The 18,238-nt window shown below is 39.2% G+C and overlaps 3 protein-coding genes across 3 annotated transcripts in view; 1 reads left to right on the plus strand and 2 right to left on the minus strand.

Moving 5' to 3' along the window:
• Nucleotides 1–42: 42 nt before the first annotated feature.
• atp6v0e1 (ATPase H+ transporting V0 subunit e1) lies at nucleotides 43–1,980 on the minus strand. Its single transcript, XM_044041076.1, has 4 exons — nucleotides 1,752–1,980; nucleotides 1,214–1,261; nucleotides 522–645; nucleotides 43–427 (listed from the first exon to the last, which is right to left on the minus strand). Exons 1-3 carry the CDS (start codon nucleotides 1,853–1,855, stop codon nucleotides 552–554), a joined length of 246 nt encoding a protein of 81 aa, XP_043897011.1. The 5' UTR covers nucleotides 1,856–1,980; the 3' UTR covers nucleotides 43–427; nucleotides 522–551.
• An 813-nt stretch (nucleotides 1,981–2,793) lies between these two features.
• Nucleotides 2,794–7,128, minus strand: rpl26 (ribosomal protein L26). Its single transcript, XM_044041050.1, has 4 exons — nucleotides 7,066–7,128; nucleotides 6,265–6,436; nucleotides 6,034–6,174; nucleotides 2,794–2,958 (listed from the first exon to the last, which is right to left on the minus strand). The coding sequence occupies exons 2-4, from the start codon at nucleotides 6,430–6,432 to the stop codon at nucleotides 2,830–2,832; spliced, it is 438 nt and encodes a 145-aa protein (XP_043896985.1). The 5' UTR covers nucleotides 6,433–6,436; nucleotides 7,066–7,128; the 3' UTR covers nucleotides 2,794–2,829.
• A 1,105-nt stretch (nucleotides 7,129–8,233) lies between these two features.
• Nucleotides 8,234–18,238, plus strand: part of ppp2r2ba (protein phosphatase 2, regulatory subunit B, beta a) — a 51,976-nt gene continuing 41,971 nt past the window's right edge. Inside the window, exon 1 of the mRNA XM_044040245.1 lies at nucleotides 8,234–8,528. Coding sequence (XP_043896180.1) covers nucleotides 8,450–8,528 — 79 coding nt within the window. The 5' untranslated portion in view covers nucleotides 8,234–8,449. The remainder of the gene's footprint in view (nucleotides 8,529–18,238) is intronic.

Below are 18,238 nucleotides of genomic sequence, written 5' to 3' on the forward strand. Positions count from 1 at the left end.
TAAACATTTATTAAATCCAAACGGAACACACACACACAAACAGTTTCTTAAACACAGTTTTATGTTCACACAAAACACATTGGTCATGGACCAATGCATTTATTTATTTACTACTATTCATTAATATAGACAAAGAGATGAGATCAGCTTCTTAAAGGCAAATGCATTTGTTAATAATAATATAATTAACACAACATATAAACATCATATATATATATATATGTATATACCAAACAACAGCAAGTGAAGGCCCTGTGAATTTAAAGTAAAGCACATCCAGTCAGATCTCTTGGAGCTCCTTTGGGAATCATTTGTTTGTACAAGGCACCAGTCAGGGCATTACTCAGTAATCACACAGGGATCTGATTTTAAGGCAAGTCAGGATGTATCATCTCCGTTGGTATGCCGCATTGTTGGGTCTCCTCTCCTGCAGAGAAACACCACAACTTATAAATATGGCATGTATATGCTGAAGGGAAATTCAGAGCTTTAGTCTTTCAGAGGAAGAGATTTTTTTTTACCTGCATACTCAGGAGTTATGGAAGTGTAATTTAAGGCCAGTGATATCTCAGGTACCAGATGGTGTCCGTGGACAGAGCAGGCCCCGCCAGTGGGTTGAGTTGGGCCAGAATTGCTATTAACCAGCTTTTGGAGGAAAAGGGTAAATAACATAACACAAACTCATCAGCAACAAAACTGAGCTCTTCAATATCAAAAAGGGCTTATATTATGTATATTATTTGGATTATTATTATTTTCATTATTCCATTATTTTATTATTCCACTAAGCATCCTGGAAATAACTGGGCTGCAACACTCTGCTGCCCTCTTTTGTCCATCTGACATGAAACATGACACTTGTGAACATAAATAATTTATCACAGGACAGAAATACTATGTGGAAACCTGGGTTGTGACAGTATTACTCACAAATTATCAGACAGTGAGAGAAGAAATCCCAAGAATCAGTTAATTATCACACAGGAAACAGAAAGCAGCAAATTATCACTTTTTTCTTCTTTGGTGTTATGTCAGATGGCTTTATTGTGCATTATTGTCTGTTTTTTTTAATCAAAGATAATCACATCTGAGCAACAGAGACAATGGAATTATGTCTGTGATTTTGATACATTTGAATCTCCACTATTTTTTTCTATGAATAGATTCAGTATATGACATAGTTTATAACAAAAAACAGGATGGCAATACTTACAACAGGTAGCAGCAAACTGCAGTTAACACCAGCATTGTGACTATAACTCTGTAGAAGTAACAGGAAAATAATTGTAAGTGATACAATTCACATTCACTGACCTTCAAATGCATCTCAGGCCATTTTGATCTCGTGATGATGATTTAAGAACAAAAAAGGAAGTTGCACTGGGCACATTGTACAAAGTGAAGTTCATTTACTCTTAAACGTGAGGAGAAAGGATTAGATTAAATTAAAACTATGGAGTTGCTGCAAAAAAGTGTCAGTAATACTGACAAAAACATGTAAGAGTAATCTAAAGTGCTGTCAAATTAGCTGTAGTTAGCGAAACCAAACTGTTCTTTACTACTTTAACGTTAACTGGCAAAAGCTAGTTTTAAACCTTGTTCAGTTCGAGCTGGGTAACCATTTTGAAAACAAATGTCACTCACTCTAAACATTTCAAGTCTACGCGTGTTGTCAAATGAGAGTTACGGAACAAACTAGAGCACCAAAAAACATGGCTAGCTAAATGCTAACGTGGAGCTAACAAACTTACCCTCGGTTTGGTCCTTTAGGGATAAACAGCGGAACTACGCCTCCAACAATAGCCCAAAACAGAGTCACCACCGACATGGCGATAACAAAACCTAACTCCGCCATTACGAAATTTAGTTTAAGGGCAAATATGAACCACAGATACCAACTTTTCACTTGAGATAACTTGAGATAAATACGACTGCGTTCAGTCGACAACAGGGAAGCAGCAGCAGCACGGGATCACATGACCGTCATCAGCCAGAGGAGGAGGGAGGTGGCGACACATCAGCCACGAGCAGAATACAAGAGTGTCTGTTTACACACATATGGGTTAACACTCACCTTCATAAGGTTTAAGGTGAAATATAAGAAATGCATAAGAAATTCTTTGACAGTATCAGCTGCCTTTGCTGTACACGTGCAACAACTTGCTCTTACTCTTCAGCATTTTTGCTTTGTGCACTTCCCGAATATTTAGTTGGAGAAATGGTGACACCTAGTCGTCATTCGGTGAAATTACAGTCCTCAGCAGCATGCAGCAGAGCCAGTGATAAGTGTGGATGACTTATGACGTTATTGACAAACATGTCATTTTCAATTTAAGATGAATGTAAATTTGTGTTCACTCACACATTCCACACTGAAATCAGACAGAAATAAATGTGGACCCATCTGCAGCATTTTTTGTACCATTATTGCTCTCTATGAACTTAGTTTTACATAATTAAATATAATTTGTTTGCTTTTTACAATTAAAATTACTATTGACAAAGTTTAAATGGAAATCATTCACATTTCAATGGAAATGTCAAACATATATTTCAAATTTCCTATTCCAGTTCATTTCCCAACAGCCTTAGGAAATCAATGGGACTAATAAAGTAATAAACAGAGTTTTAGGATTGACAAACTAAATAAATCACTATCTTGAATGTTTTTTTTTCTTCATTCCAGCACTGGATTCAAAATTGCCATTTAATAGTGATGTATATGCTTGCGTTCTACACACATCCTTAACTTCCATCTGACTTAACATAACAAAAACATGAGACAAAATGAGGTCCATTTATACAGTTTATTGATAGCAAAAGATCATTTTACTCCTGCATCTTCTCAATGGTCTCCTCCTTGTATTTGCCCTTCTCCTTTCCATCAGCGCGAGACTTGGCCTTGCGCTCCAGGATCTTCTTGCGGTCCTTGTCCAGCTTTAGCCTGGTGATGACAACCTGTCCACAGAAAAATTGATTAGTAAATAGGTCACAAGATTTTCTCTTTGCAAAGTACAAAAAAGTAAATCTGAAATATTTGAGTGAATGATTAGCAAACTTACATGAACTATCCATGTAACATATACATGTATATAGGCTCTAGCAGGCATTACACCATATTGACTACAAAAGTAATAGCTTGTGCTACTTCAGCCTTTAATATTGCAGTTATCTGACATCGGTAGAAATGTACTGTTTATCTCCAATTTGGGAGGAGTGATAATAATTTGCTCAAGTCATGCATGAAATGCTACATCCCATCTTCACAGTTAAAGCTTTCAACAGAAAAGTTGACACGTAATCAAAACTGTAAAAGCCTTATGGAAAACAGTAAATGTTAATGTTGCACAATACAAAACAACTGACAATCCAATTCCAACTCCCAAGTTGCTGTGCATGCTGTTTACCAGTATTGATTATACCAGAAAACTGAAATGGTAGGGAAAGCATCATTGCTTTACATATCAAAAAAAGCCAATAGCCGAGCCACACGCTCTGTTAGTCAGCAGTGCAGTCCCTCTGCTCTGCTCCCTCTGACTGTGGGAAACAACCACCTTCAAATGAAAAAGGATTTGATCATCTAAGAACACACATCCTTTATCTTGTGTGGGCCATATTTTGACAAAAGTAATTGCATGTAAACATGCAAAAAAGCACAATGCATCTGCATCCATGACTGAGTAAGCAGGTCACATAAAGCCAAGTTGACACAGGATTTTGAGTCAGAATTGCTGTGAATCCTTCACTGCACAACTTTTGCAGTCTGTTTACAATACATGACTAACCAGGGAGGGCATCCAAACACTACATGATTTTTCACCAGGAGGCACTGATGACAAACATACCTTACAACACAGACCGATATGCAAACCAGGCTTAACTGTTTCATGTTTACAGATGAGTGCTTTTACATTGAAAGGAGTACATGACATTTGTGACATGCATAACAGATGTAGATGTTGGTAATGTTAATTGTCTAATCTAAATGTCTATTTTTCTGTGAAATGCATGCAACTCATGGAAAAAAGTAGTAGTCCAAAAATATTTGCATGTCTCACTTGTGGGAGACACAAAAAATCACAGTGGAATAAGATTAGCGATTGGTGGCCATTACTCAAAGTCCAATGTTAAGTGTGTTTTGGTGTAATTGTGAATAATATGGACAAATTGAGGTCCGACAGTTTTGCTACAGTGAGCCAACAACATTGTCATTGGGCAATGGTTCAGACATTTTAATATAAACATTTTGAACTGCTTTACTAAAAAAAGCACTGGTATAACAAGCAAAATTAACAATGGCTTTGTTCCATTCAGGTGTCCTGGTAATAGTAAAAGTAATAGTTGGTGTGCACTGTGAAAGGGTGGGGGGGAAAAAAAGCAGATTTCTCTTAACTGTGCCTCTTTTGTGTCTGAATATCTATGGGGAAAAAAGCTGCTACAAAACAAATACCTTATAGTAAAGAGCTCCAAAAATGTATAGAAGCATGTCCATAAAATACTATATATTACTGTCATAGTCAAAAGTGCTTCTTCATCATTTGTCTTTGTGACAATGTGAAATTAATTCATTTATTTTTTATCATTCACCATAAAGAAACCATTACAAGCCAAGTACCAACAAACATAAAAGGTAGTGAACAAGAATGCCCAAGCTTAGATAAGTTATAAAAAGCTTACAAGTATAGAAACCCAGTTGACAGCTGATGGTACAAAAGTTTCAGATGACAAACACTACTACACAGATCACAATAAATGCACTGGACCATGAATTCAGTCATCTACCACTTCATCCTCAACATGAACATTATCAAACTCAATACAACGCAGCAAAATACACATACATGACTATCTACGGCCTAAAATCACCAGCATTTTAGCAAACATTTCAAATGATAGAATAGTGGAACAATACTGTACTTGGCAGCAAATCTCTCACCTGTAAGCATACACTATTAGAGCAATTCATTGAGCATTTTTCCCCTAATGCTGAACATGAAGCTGCACTGTAGTGCTGCTTACCTGCTCCAATCTTCAAAGTGCTTACAATGTGATCCATTAAGATCACATGTCATTAACACATACTGGATATCAGCATCATATGTGTGAATGTTCTGGTGGCAGTGGTTCAATGGTTGCGAGTTTGATACCCAGTTACTCTAGTCTAACCAGGAACGTGTTCCTAGGCTCCCCAGGACTAGGCTAAGTCGTTGACAGTGCTTTTTCAAAGAAAGACAAAGCGGTGCACATAGACGTGCTGTAAATGTAGATGGTGTGAATAGCTTAATTGCACAACTGTAGTGTAAAGCCACTTTAAGTGGTCACCAAGACTAGAAGTGCTACATAAATACATGCTGTATAAATAAATAATGTTCCTACAACAGTAAACTGATCTTTAGACAATAAATAACATTTTCAGGGTTGGTAAACACAACATTTAACCATTTTCATGCCATTTATGGAAAAACAGCCGACTAGGGATGTCCCGATCCGATATCAGCCAAAAAAAAAAGAGTATCAGATTATAATTGGACAGCCTCTAAAATCTCCGAGCAAGCAGTCCATTTCGCTACAGCACTTCTATCCAGCAGCACATGTTGTGATCATGTGGGCTCTGCGTGTTGGATGCATGTAGAGCCCACGTGATCACAACAGCATGTGTGATACTGCAATGTTGCAGAGGCTGCAATATTGGTATTGTATCGGAAGTGAAAAAGTTGTATCGGGACAACCAACTGCCTTTTTGAAAAAATAAAATGACAGATTAATTGACAATGACATTTGTTAGATGCAGCCCACTTGGCTGCACAGTTTCTGTGTTAATCTTTATCACATCTCCTCAATCACCTGCCGATCACTCAGAAGAACATCTCAAAATATGAATCTCGACAGGTCAACATTCAGCTTGCTTTGACAGTACATGCATCCACTTTCTCACCTTGAGTCATTTAAACTGCCGAGTACAATCAGATTCACTTTTTACACTCGTCTACAGTGAGGTAGACAAACATTTAATGACAGACATGTGCATCTCACCTTGCTGGGGTGGATGCCGACATGGACTGTGGTTCCGTTGGCCTTTTCTCTCTGCACACGCTCGATGTAGATGACATACTTCTTCCTGTAGACCTGCACTACTTTGCCAATCTGCTGGCCTTTGTAGTGTCCACGGACCACCTGTTGATAACAGCACAAACATGTCAAGCAAGCCCAGCTTACCCTTTACAATCGGTTAAGAGCAACTTTCAGCAAACTTGAATACAATACCTGGACTTCGTCATCTTTGCGGATGGGCATGGACCTCACGTTGTACTTCTGACGGAGCTCCTTGGAGAGGGGAGAAGACATGATCTTCCTCCTGATGTGTGAAGGGGCATTGAAGTGCCTCTTGCGGTTCTTGCGGCGGGAGGATGTTACAAAAGGATTGAGCTTCATGGTGCTAAGAGGGAAAACGGGACATTTAAGATTTAAGAACTGCAGTTATTTGAAGTTTTTCCCCAACGACTGACAACGTGACGCTGGCTAGCATAAACAAACCCAAATAAAAGCCGAGTTAGAAGAAAATGCTCACATGTAAATTCTAGTATCATCATACTATTAACGATTTGCGACTTCAAATCACGAGCTTTCAAACAACAGTGTGACATGATTTGAATGACGCTAGCTTCTCAACCGAATGCTAAGCTAGTGGAAAAATGCTAAAGTGTTAGCACAATACAGAGGGACGGGCTGGAGTTTTCCCACTACCAACATTCACCAAAATTAACACTACTTACTAACAGTTAACACCACAGACGGTGAACGAAGCGAATAATTTACTGCTACCACCAAAACCGAGCAGCTCCGTAACCTGAAGCTGACATGCGGATACAGCCGCGACCGAGGGGGACTGAACAGTGAGGGATTTTATTTACTCATCTATCCTAAAATGGCTCCAATACTGGTCGCATTTCGATTGTGACAAGTTATAAACTGTGTTTAGACTTTCACTTGGGATCACAGTGACATTATAAAGAGGATGGATGGAGATACTTTAGTGAAATTGCCTGACAGGAAAGCATAACCTACCCTTAGCTCCTCTATGGCCGGCGGAAAAGAGGCTCGCAAACTACTTCCGCTGGCATTAGTTCACGCTGAAGTCTCGCGAGATATTAAGAGAGTAATTACAAACATAAAAAACAGCGGTAGCATCATGTTTAATTAATATTCTCACACAGCTGCGTGTTTTTAACAGCTAAATTTGAGTTGTAACGTTTTCCCCTCGTTTTATTCACAATTACATTATACATTATATATTATATTATACAGTCACAATACATAAACATTTTACAAACACGTTTTTTTTTTAAATAAGTTTGCGATTGTTCGTTGTGTGCTGTGTTATTGCTAACGTTGCTGTTATTCTACATTTCGCCAAATCAACATCCTGTACAGCAAGTTATGTGTGTTGGCTTCACTGTATGAACCCACTGAATTGTAACTACATAAATAACACAGTGGTAAATACTATAATAACTGTAAATACACACTAAACGTATATATAATAGGCGACTGAAACATTTTTCGGAGGACTAGTTTAATCGTTTGGCTACTAATCAGTTGTAATGACTCTTTCCCCCCAAATCTAGACTAACATAATTGGTTGAAGTGCTTTTCTTACGCATTTCTATTTATTATATATTTTACTTTACTTTTAGCTCAGTCTTATTATGTTAATCATTTATCAATTCGTTTATTTAACCCTTTCAAAGTTGTTAATAACACTTGTATATATGTATATATACATATATATTTATATATACATATAGATAGATAGATATATTTATTTATGCATATGTATGTATATGTAAAGGGTATATATATTTTTTAGTTCTTACGTGATTTCTTTTTTCATCAAATGCTTCTAATTCAGTGTATGGTCCCTTTTAACAAATTATTATGGACTGTATATTTTGCCCACTTTGTATTGATTTCTTCCAGATCCGTCTCTTGGTGTGTTTAATGTCTCTGGGCAGCACTTAAATTTATAAAGTGCTATATAAATAAAAGTGCCTTGTCTCGCTTCATACTTGGTGTAGACGGGGGGAGGGGGTTGTGATTGGGACAGACCTCATGTGTGACCTTATATCAGAGCGGACAGGAGCGAGACACACCGTGTTCTCACTCACGTGAACCACAGTGACACGAGTGGAGGCGCACTGACACCGTGCGCTGTTTGCTCCCCGGGCGGCGCGCAGTTCCACCACAGCCCGCTGCCTGACTCCTTCCCTGCCTTCCTTCCTGCGCTGCCTGAGAAAAAGTGATGCTGTCATAGCCTCCTGCACCGCGGACACACACAGAGCCTCTTCCCCCCTCCCGCAGCTTCTTCTCTGGCTGGCTGTCGCGGCGGCAGTGCGGATGTGGAGCCCGCAACGCAACGCTTTTCACCCTTCTGCACGCACCGGAGAGGAAGATGAAATGTTTTTCCCGTTATCTCCCGTACCTCTTCCGCCCTCCGAGCACCATCCTGTCCTCCACTTGCCACACCGAAGGTAAGGGTGGGACGCCGAGAGGAGGCTGTCAGCGAGCTGCGAGTTGTTTACTTTGAGCGAGTGACATGAACGTCCAGGCTGTTTATCTGTCCGACACATACATGTGTGCATGTGTGCAGAAGTTAGAGTGGACAGCTGAAGGGCCACACTCACTGACCACTGCATTTGTCACAGTGCATGAAGTTATATACACATATGGGGCAGATGTAATGGATCCTGATGCAATTGTCCTGTAGAATCACGTACATAGAGTGTTGAGTGTGCTTGTTTTGGAGACTACAGTGGCTGTTTCTGTTGAAGTAGAACTTATTTAGCTTTTCATGGAAGCTGTCAGCACACAGGCCTGCAGCATGCCTGCCAGGAGAGACCCTCTTGTTAGTTTGTGGAGTTGCATGACAAGCAGGGCTGGGTGATGTGGGCAAACATTTTGTCTGGATAAAAGTAAATCAAGTTGGCCAATTTAGATCATAATTGCAATGCATGTCCGCTAATTAAAGTGCTGTTTTACCCATGTTTTTTTTTTCTCTTGGTCAAATGAAGAATACACTTAAATTGATGCTGCTGCTGCTGGGTTTGTTTAATTCACATTCTGTTATATAGTTGAAGAGCAGTGCAGGGCTTTTATTTTCTGTTAAGGAAGTGACTTTGACATCAACCTTTTTGTATTTCATTTATTTTTGTCCATTTTTCAATCCCAACCTCTTCTGTTGTTGTGGGAACAAAACATGTCTCTCAGCTGTACTGTCTGATGATAAATTAACACATTTATCTCTGGAAATTATTACAAAACTGTAATTTTTTGGGGTTTAGTGGCCCTTTAAAGCTCAAGGTTTTTTTTCCTCAGAGAAAGTTGAATAAACCAGTTAATTGTGTTTTTTAAAACATTTAAATCAACAACATATTTCACAAATCTGAGCTAAAGCACCCAAAGCAATTACAACGTCTCAAAGAGTGTTAGTGAATAAATATTATATTGATATATAAACTGAACATTTGTTGAAGTTTTGTCATTTTGTTATCTATGCTGTTATTGAGTTATAACAACTACTTGCTGTTGTTTCTCTTAATTTATTTCTGCCCTCACGTTATCCCTTAATGCATTTTAATAACTGTTTGTAATCAGACTGCAGTTCAGCCAAATGAGAGGAGGCTCCAAACTGTTCCCTCTCAACACACCAGACATTTATTTGCCTTGAGTCGTACAAAGTGAATATGTTGTTTTGGCTTAAATTGACCCCGGTAATGATAGCAGGAGAAAAGAGCTGTGCAATTCATCCTGTAGATTGTGCTGTCAGAGCAGCGCAGCCCACTGAGGGTCTGTGTGTTTGTATAACCAGCCATTTACTAGGTCATAATGTGGAGACTGAGCCTCTGCATTATTTAGCTTTGCATGGTCGCCCTCCTTCCCATGTGAGCTCTGCCCTCAGTCCTCAGCCCTGTGGCACAGGAAGTGAGAGACTCGGAGTATGTGTGTGGTGGTCGCATAAACAGGGCCTTTCACAGGAGCTGCTGACCTATATACTGCTGTATATATACATTCAGTATGAGGAGACAGAGCAAAAAAGCATGAATCAACTCACCCTTGTGACCCATTTTATATTAATTACCCATTTAAATAATAATCACATTGCTCACAATGTGTGGGATAAATGAAGGCTCCAAACAGTTTCATTGCATTTATTGTCAAACACAGAGTGTAAATTATTAATTAAACAACATTAAGGGTTTATTTGTATTTATTCCGTGCAACCTAAAGGAATTAATCGTGGATTATTATATAAGCACTTCACATCAAAAAGTCATTATTTAAAATGTAATGTAAAATGATTTGCAACCTTTAACATTTAAAATGGTTCCTGCAATCTCAACCCAAAACATTGTAGAGTTGCCAAAAGAGTTGCTAAAGTTTCTGGAACTCGGAGCTGCACTCTGCACATACGTGACTGTCTCATGATCTGTTTTTGTTTCATAAACATTGAAGGTATTTCACAGTGGAGACTGAGAGTGAAACTGTGCTGAGAGCAGCGGTGGAGAATTATCGCAATAAGAGGCTGAAACAAAAGATAACAGAAACAAAGTTTGTGGGCTGCAAATGAGAAGTAGAACTGTGAATGTACTGGCTTTACCTTTGTGCTCTACCTCAGTTTCCTTCAGTTCTGATTACATGTCAAATGATGGTCATTTTATGGCATAATAAAATACATTCCTTTCATACAGCCCCCCATAAAATTCATTGTGTATTTATGCACCTCACTTCTGACCATGGAGAATCATTTATTAGGTGGAAAGTTAGACTTTCTCAATTTGTTTTCAGCCAGTTGGACCCCTGTAAATTAAAATATGTTCCAGGGACCTACTCCTTGATGATACATTGTTTGTTTAAAAAATTAATCTATGAACTATGTCAGATTACAACATGAATGTTCCTTTTACTTCATTCATTTTCAAGGTCTATTTGTGAAGCTCTGATTTAAATAAAAGCACAACACTCATTGAAACTCTGTAGTATTTTTACTTCAACCACCTGTTATGCATATAGTTTCAAACGTAATATTAACTTAAAATTGAAATCATGTTAAGCAGTCGTGTCTCTACCTCGGTTTTCGCAAACATGCAAATCATAAACCACAAACCGTGAGTCGAGTCTCTATACGTGACAAGGTGAGGTCAACAAACACAATCCTACTCTCTCCTCTCACACACGCTCATCTCCCCCCTCCTCCCCCGCCTGAGACACGGGGAGTGGTGGATAATAGAGGAAATGATAGATCAGTAAACATGGAGATGCAGAGCCCAGTCACAGTAATGCGATACATGATCCTGGTTGTGCTTTCTGTGTGTGTGTGTGTGTGAGAGAGAAATATGAAACAGTTTTACGCATCAAGTGAGAGATGTCGAGTCTCATGTGCTGGAGGCCAGCGGCTGTGATGGTGCAGCAGACGACCTTGAGAATATCATGTGTAAAAGTGACACATGGCGACATCTCTGGGCGATAGCTACAAAAATATTCATGAAAAAACCCCCAAAAACATGTGGTAAAGGAGAGTTGAAATGCATGTGTATGAGAGTGTGTTTGTGTCACATGGAAGCCTATAAGTGGTTGTTGACGCATGTGTTTGCACTTCCTGTCATGACCTGCTGGTCTGGAGGAGGCTGCCCTGCTTCTGTCCTCCCTCTGTTCATGTCAGCTCCAGCTGAGCAGAGTTCACCCCAGGGAAGAGGAGCGAGCAGTTACAATGTTAGTCGGAAATACATCATATAAGCTCTGTTCTGGACCATAGTGTGAGTGTGTGTGTGTGTGTGTGTGTGTGTCTTCTCTGTGTGTATCTGGGCCATTGTATACAGCAGTGTGCCACTATCAGTCAGGTTCACCTGGGTCCAGACACAGACCTCCTGTGTCCGTTCACTGTGTTTGTGTGCCACTGCAGGACTCCCGGTGTCTGTCATACACACATATTGTTTTTGTTCTTTTGGCCCTCAATGTTCTCGCTCACCCCCCTGGTTTCACATCAGCCTGTCACGTCTGGTGTGATGGATTAAGTCTCAAAGGTTTCTGATCGGTGTGAGCTTTCGTGGTCGTCTCCCCGTGGCTGTCTTTTGTTTGAATCAGGGTTGGAAAAAATATGAGTGTCCCCAAATAACAGCATCTCATTCTGCGTTGTCCTCCTCATCTTCCTGCAGGTTTGGTTTGAGTGGAAGTGAATGTTTATGATCAGACCCGTGCCAACAACTTCTGTGAGATTTTTACATAGTAAGTGTTTTATTTATAAGACGAGCAGTGAGTGTCTTATGACAGTGGCTGGGGTGTGTGAGTGGACGCTTGGTGGGTGAGGAACCTGGCCGGTGCTGCTGCTGTGTCCGGGTTATCGTACATTCCACAGTGTTGCAGTTACACCCACTTCAACGCTGCAGGACACACGTCTCGTAGTTGTCCTGTCCTTGCATACCACTGGGGACAAACACCCTGCAATCCACACACTGAAAAAAGCTTCTGCCCTCGTGTACACGTGACTGTTGAGTCTAGTTTAGTCAGCCTTTCTGTGCAGAAGGTGGAGCGATTGAGCAGCAAAGGGATTATAAAATAATATCACAGAGAAAAGGTAAAGATTGATAGTTTTCCAGTTTAAATGTGGGAAGGAAGTAGCAGTTAACCACCACCACCTTTGGCTAAATTAGCCTTCTTCTTTGATTTATAACAGCAGTGCGCATTTTCCTTAGGAGTTAATGTTTTCACTCTTTTAGTTTCAGGTCTTTTTCAAAAGCACAAGATATCAAGTTTGTAAATGATGTTCCAATTCAGAGGACAATAGACGATAAACCACGACACACCTGAGTGCTCTCCACTAGTCTACATGCCGATGTGTCCTTGGGTAAGACACTTAACCCCACGTTGCTCCTGGCAGCGTATGAATGGGTATGAAAGATGAGTGATAGAAAATGTGCTGCACAGCGATGCGCTGTATGAAAGTGTGTGTGAATGGGTGTGAACGGGTAAAATGGGCAAAACTGTAGTGTAAAGAGGCTTTGAGTGGTCATCAAGACGAGAAAAGAGCTATAGAAACACAGACCATTTTACCATTACACCTGAGTGACTGACAGCTGGTATACAATAGGAGCCTGTTTGCAGGTGACATCAGTATATTTCTCATATATGTATCATATCATCAAATTATTGCCAATACACAGTCCTAATCTGCACTTGTTTTTCCCATAATCCCTGACCTTAAAACAGCAACAGAACAATTGTGTAAACACTCTTGGACAGGGAGCTTGAGTGATGGGACCTTGGCACATTTTGCTCCCTTGAGGTGAAGCTCCTCACTGACACACACACATATTGCATCAGGCATTTGCAGAACATGGTCTGTAATACAGTGTGTACCCTCCTGAGTCTAACAGGGCAGCTAACAATAATATAGAGTGCACTGGGAAACATCATCATCATCATCATCATCATCGACAAACTTTATTATCCCATCGGGGGAAATTTGATTGCAGTCAGGCAAAGGACACATCATCACATCCGTAAAAGTACGTAACACAACACTTCACAAAACAGACAATATAATGGACTCTCAAGTGTGTGTCACGCAAATGGAGACATACTATATTTTTGTTAGAAAATAGTGAGAACGTGTGAGAACTGTGGAACAGGGGCGGGCGATAATTAGTTGATTTTCTTTAAAAATGGGATTTTAATTGTTTAAGCCGTTTATTGTTGCTGACATCATTATATCAACGGACACAATTTTTCAGGAAAACAACCTTAACATTCAAAATCAGACTTATAACTAAACTACCGTGTAGAAAGATTAAACTCTAATGTCAATTATCGACATTATAACATTCACAATGTTATCTCAAATCATTTGGGGGCCACTGAGTGTCTAATCTGGCCAGGCAAGGGCAACGTTTCACAGAATTTCAAAATAAAATGGAACAATATATATATAGTGTTCACAATAGTAAACATATTTATAGTTCAAAATTAATCTGTAATTAAAAAAAATAAAAAAAAACATTGACATTGATATTGAGTGGTGGGCCACATGAAGAAGCTGATATACCTTTCCCACCTCTACAAGACTAAAACTATATTTTCTCCAGTTTTCTGTTCATATTCTTTTGTGTCTAAAATATGGCTCACATTATGGTAACATGACAACATAACTGCTCTTTAAACTGCTCATGAGTAACTGCACCTGCTCCTACAGTAACTGCCTTTGGTTTTCTTGCTGAGATGTCTCTCTCTTGAAGATGAAACCCTGATACTTTATTTAAATTTTCAAAAGATGAAGAAATGAACTAAAGAAGAACAAGAAGAAGAGCAGACTCTTTCTGAGAGGCTGCAGGAACCACAAATGATAGAGACAGAGAGCAGGACTGTGGCTGAACCAACTCTGGGTTTGTGTACAGTATATGTCGTTAAACTCTGAGCAAAATGGTCAAAATGCTGCTTGTTGAACAAGTGGTTTGATAGTGTAGCATTAATATTCTATGTAAACCCTAACAAACAATGCTCACCCGACCCATGTTTATTAGGTTCTGGTCGTAATGAGGCAGAACCTGATTTCTGAGGAACTGAGGAAGATTAAGGCTTAGGCATTAACTGATCAGGGTTAAGGTTAGGGATAAGGATATTCAAATGAATGGAAGGTAATGCAGTGTCCTCAGAAGAATAGCTTCTCAAACCTGTCCCAGCGCTTCAGGACAGAGAATGTTGCTGATTTGAAACCTTTTTTTAGCAATAGTTTTTGATTATTAACACAATTCCCTGTAGGGTGAAAAACTCAGATGAGACATGGCCTTGCATGCACTTTGAATAATGACTTCCAAGCCAGAGCCAAAAACCAGGTGAATGTGAAAATGCTGATCAGCTGAATGTTACAAAATACATAACAATCTAAAGGTGTAAATCCATAAAAAAAAGCACAAGCTAAAGTGCAGAGACCACATGTGCAAATTCAGGATTCTAACTGCTGTGCAGACAAAAGAGACTGTATATATATTATTGTCCTCTAAGCATGAACTCTGTATCTATGGCCTGAAGGTCAGAGGTGGAACTCCCTCTGCAGTGGGGGATCGGGACAATTCAATAAAGCCTGGACCGTCCTCAGGAGCTGCCCACATTAGAGGTCAGAGGGCTGCAGCTTACTGACTCCAATCATTTTACTGGCCACTTTAACAAGCTGCCCAATCCTATTGGTCAGATTTAAGTTAGAACACCATGACACCACACAGAAGGACAGAAACACACAAGTAAAGGTGGAACACAGTCAGAATCTCAGACATCTGTGTCTGCTTGTAAGTTAATCTTATACCCAAACACTTGTGATTTTCCACCAGGTGAATTCTGCTTCCATAACTAAGTCAATGTGGGGCAAAAGGGAGAGAAATGCAAAGCAAATAATATTATTTTTAGCATAAACGGTGGACAACTTGTGCGTAATGTCGGAAATGTAAATATTTGATTTCCCAGCAGTTTCTCCTCTTGGTTCTTTTCACGAGCAAGTGAGTGCATCATGGAGATGAAGTGGGTCTGTGCAGTAATCACCCTTATAACAATAACATTTCATTAAAAATATAAAATATTAAAATGTATCATTTCTGCCACTAGGGGTCTCTCAATCAAAAAAACAAACAACCTATTTGACGACAGGGGAGCAGCATTGGATTATGGGAATCGTGACAAATAAACACAACACAATGCCACACTGACGAACCTTAAATATCGGACATTTCTTTCCATACTTTGGTCTTTTATTGTCTTTTATTTATTTGCCTCCGTAGTTACAGCAGAAATTATAAAGCAGATGTTGTTGTTTAAAGGAGACAAAAATGTTAATCGTTAAATAGAAATATTGTATTTCTTTGAATGCATTGGAAAGTATTTGGCTAATTTAAGTAAACTCACTCACTCACTCACTCACTCACTCATCTTCTCCTTTTAGCCAATCTCAGCTGACATAGGGCAAATGGTGTGGTTCACCCTGGACAGGTCACCAGTCCATCACAGGGTCACATAGAGACAAAACAAACATCCACTCTCACACTTACACATATATTTAGAGTGTCCAATTTGCCTAACCCCCAAATCTGCATGTTTTTGGACTGTGGGAGGAAACCGGAGAAAACCCACGCACACACGGGGAGAACATGCATTTAAGTAAACAAAATATGTAACATTAGTCTTCTTGTTTTTATATATTTTAATGTGAAATGTTACGTATTATATCTTTAACTGTAATTTGGATGTAATCCGGTGGATCTGGATTGAACTGTTCCGTGTCTCCAAAACAAAAACATCGTAACATATCAGTGTCTTTCTCACGCCGCACGCATCCACATTAGCAGAAACACGTCCTGCTAGGTCTCCTCAGTAAGTCTACGTGAAAACAGTGAAGGGAGAGAGCAGGTGCAGTATCACTGAGACCCCCTTCGCACCCACAGCCCCGACAAAAGGCAGTGTATCATTACAGCAAACACAGAGACAGAAAAACCATTCTTTCTTTCTTCTATTTATCTCTGACTCACACCGTGTACAACCAGTTGAAATGTTTCACCTCTGACCTGTAACTTAACGGTGAGCCAGAGTGTTTTGAAGCCCCTGTGGTTACACAGCATTGACTAAACCTCTGATGGGAGCTATAGAGCCAGACAAAGAGGCTCCTTATCGAGCTGCACTGCTGGGCCTTTGCTCGAGCTGGCAGACTGCAGCACACACACACACACACAGCCACTATTGGATCTGAGGTGTATATATATATATAGAACATCAGGATGTCTCTTGCAGGCTCCCTCTCCACCCGTCTGTCTCTGCAGTTGTATAAAACTGCCTGATATGTTGCGAGACAGGTGACTGCATATTTATTCATAATTCCTGCAAATAAAAAGCTTTTAAAACTATGTAGAGAAAAAAATGCAATACATTTTCTTCACTGTTAGATATTTGACAATAAAGAATTAGAATCTCAGTTTCTTTTTTGAAGTCTCTAAAATTGTAAAATTCACATCATGTTCTATTGAAGAAGAGCTGAAACTAGTGATCGAGACCATTAACTTCTCAGAAAATAGTTGTCTGATCTTATAAATCTTATAAAAGTGACATATTTTTTCCAGAGTTGCCCCCTGGTGGCAGTGCAAGATCCTGCCTGATGCTCTTTTAGCATTTTTAAAACCAACTTAAAAAGTCTCAGCTTTGCACTCAGTGATTCTGACACCTGTTGGTGTTAATGACTTGATTTTGTCTCCTTCATTTATACAGACATATAACTATAATGTTTTTTATTTGCTGTGCACTGTGTGTTGTTTTGACCACAGATATGAAGCTATAATCTGATACAGTGCACCAAATGGTAATATGTATGTTTTAAGGAAAGATAAATAAGTGAATCAAATAAATGAATCAAACCCTGACACAAGGTCCTTTTCAGCCATTAAAATAATGTTATTGAGTAATGAAAACAAATAATAACTGAAACATTTTATTTCAATGTTATGCAACCGACTTATTTTCGTGAGAGGCAATTTGGGTTGAGTGGTCTCCTGGTGTAATTAAAAAAAAGTTTTACAGGCACAATTAATTTTTTTTGATGTGTTTTACCACAGGTGAATCCTCGTCTTTTTATTCTGTGTTTTTAATAATCTGGGAATTATGTGTCCTTTGTTGGCTGTTTGCTGTTCTGGGGCTTTTGCAGCACATTTGCCCTTGATTTGATTTGATTTGAAATGTCAGCACACACTGTTTGCATCTCAGCCTGTATAAGGTGCAGGGTGGTGTTAGTGAGGGTAGAAGATGATGTCATGCATCAATGAAAGAGTGACTATTGAGCTGTAAAGAAGAACAGATAGTGTTGCAGCAGAGGTTAACATTTGGAGTAATAATCACCTAATCACGTGTATTCTTGGGGTTAAGGCAGTCAAAGTTTCCATCCAGCAGTATTTATTAGAATATGTGTGTAAACACAAGCATATCATGTGCCAAGAATAACACAGTTTACCTGCAAGGGGTGCTTACAACCAAGTTGTTTTGTTTTGGTTTGATTTTGGAGCAACAACAAGGAACTATTTATACTTAGAAATTAGTGTCACAGAGATACGTGCTACAAGTGAATAAAAACAATATAGCTAGTTAGTGAGCAGTTGAAAATAGCTTGCAAGACACATTTTGAGTGTGAATGGTAGTTTTTGTACTAAATACTAAATGAGTA

The sequence above is a fragment of the Solea senegalensis genome, linkage group LG12, assembly GCF_019176455.1.
Source record: "Solea senegalensis isolate Sse05_10M linkage group LG12, IFAPA_SoseM_1, whole genome shotgun sequence".
Lineage (NCBI taxonomy): Eukaryota > Metazoa > Chordata > Actinopteri > Pleuronectiformes > Soleidae > Solea > Solea senegalensis.

Bases quoted from the DNA above. Each gene is read 5' to 3' on its own strand.
- atp6v0e1 (XM_044041076.1), bottom strand. From the start codon at position 1,855: ATGGCGGAGTTAGGTTTTGTTATCGCCATGTCGGTGGTGACTCTGTTT. The intron at 1,262-1,751 runs GTAAGTTTGTTA...TTACTTCTACAG, and splicing joins CCTAAAGGACCAAACCGAGG to AGTTATAGTCACAATGCTGG. The intron at 646-1,213 runs GTAAGTATTGCC...TTCCTCCAAAAG, and splicing joins GCAGTTTGCTGCTACCTGTT to CTGGTTAATAGCAATTCTGG.
- rpl26 (XM_044041050.1), bottom strand. From the start codon at position 6,432: ATGAAGCTCAATCCTTTTGTAACATCCTCCCGCCGCAAGAACCGCAAG. The intron at 6,175-6,264 runs GTATTGTATTCA...TGTTATCAACAG, and splicing joins GCAAAGATGACGAAGTCCAG to GTGGTCCGTGGACACTACAA. The intron at 2,959-6,033 runs GTGAGATGCACA...TTCTGTGGACAG, and splicing joins TCGGCATCCACCCCAGCAAG to GTTGTCATCACCAGGCTAAA.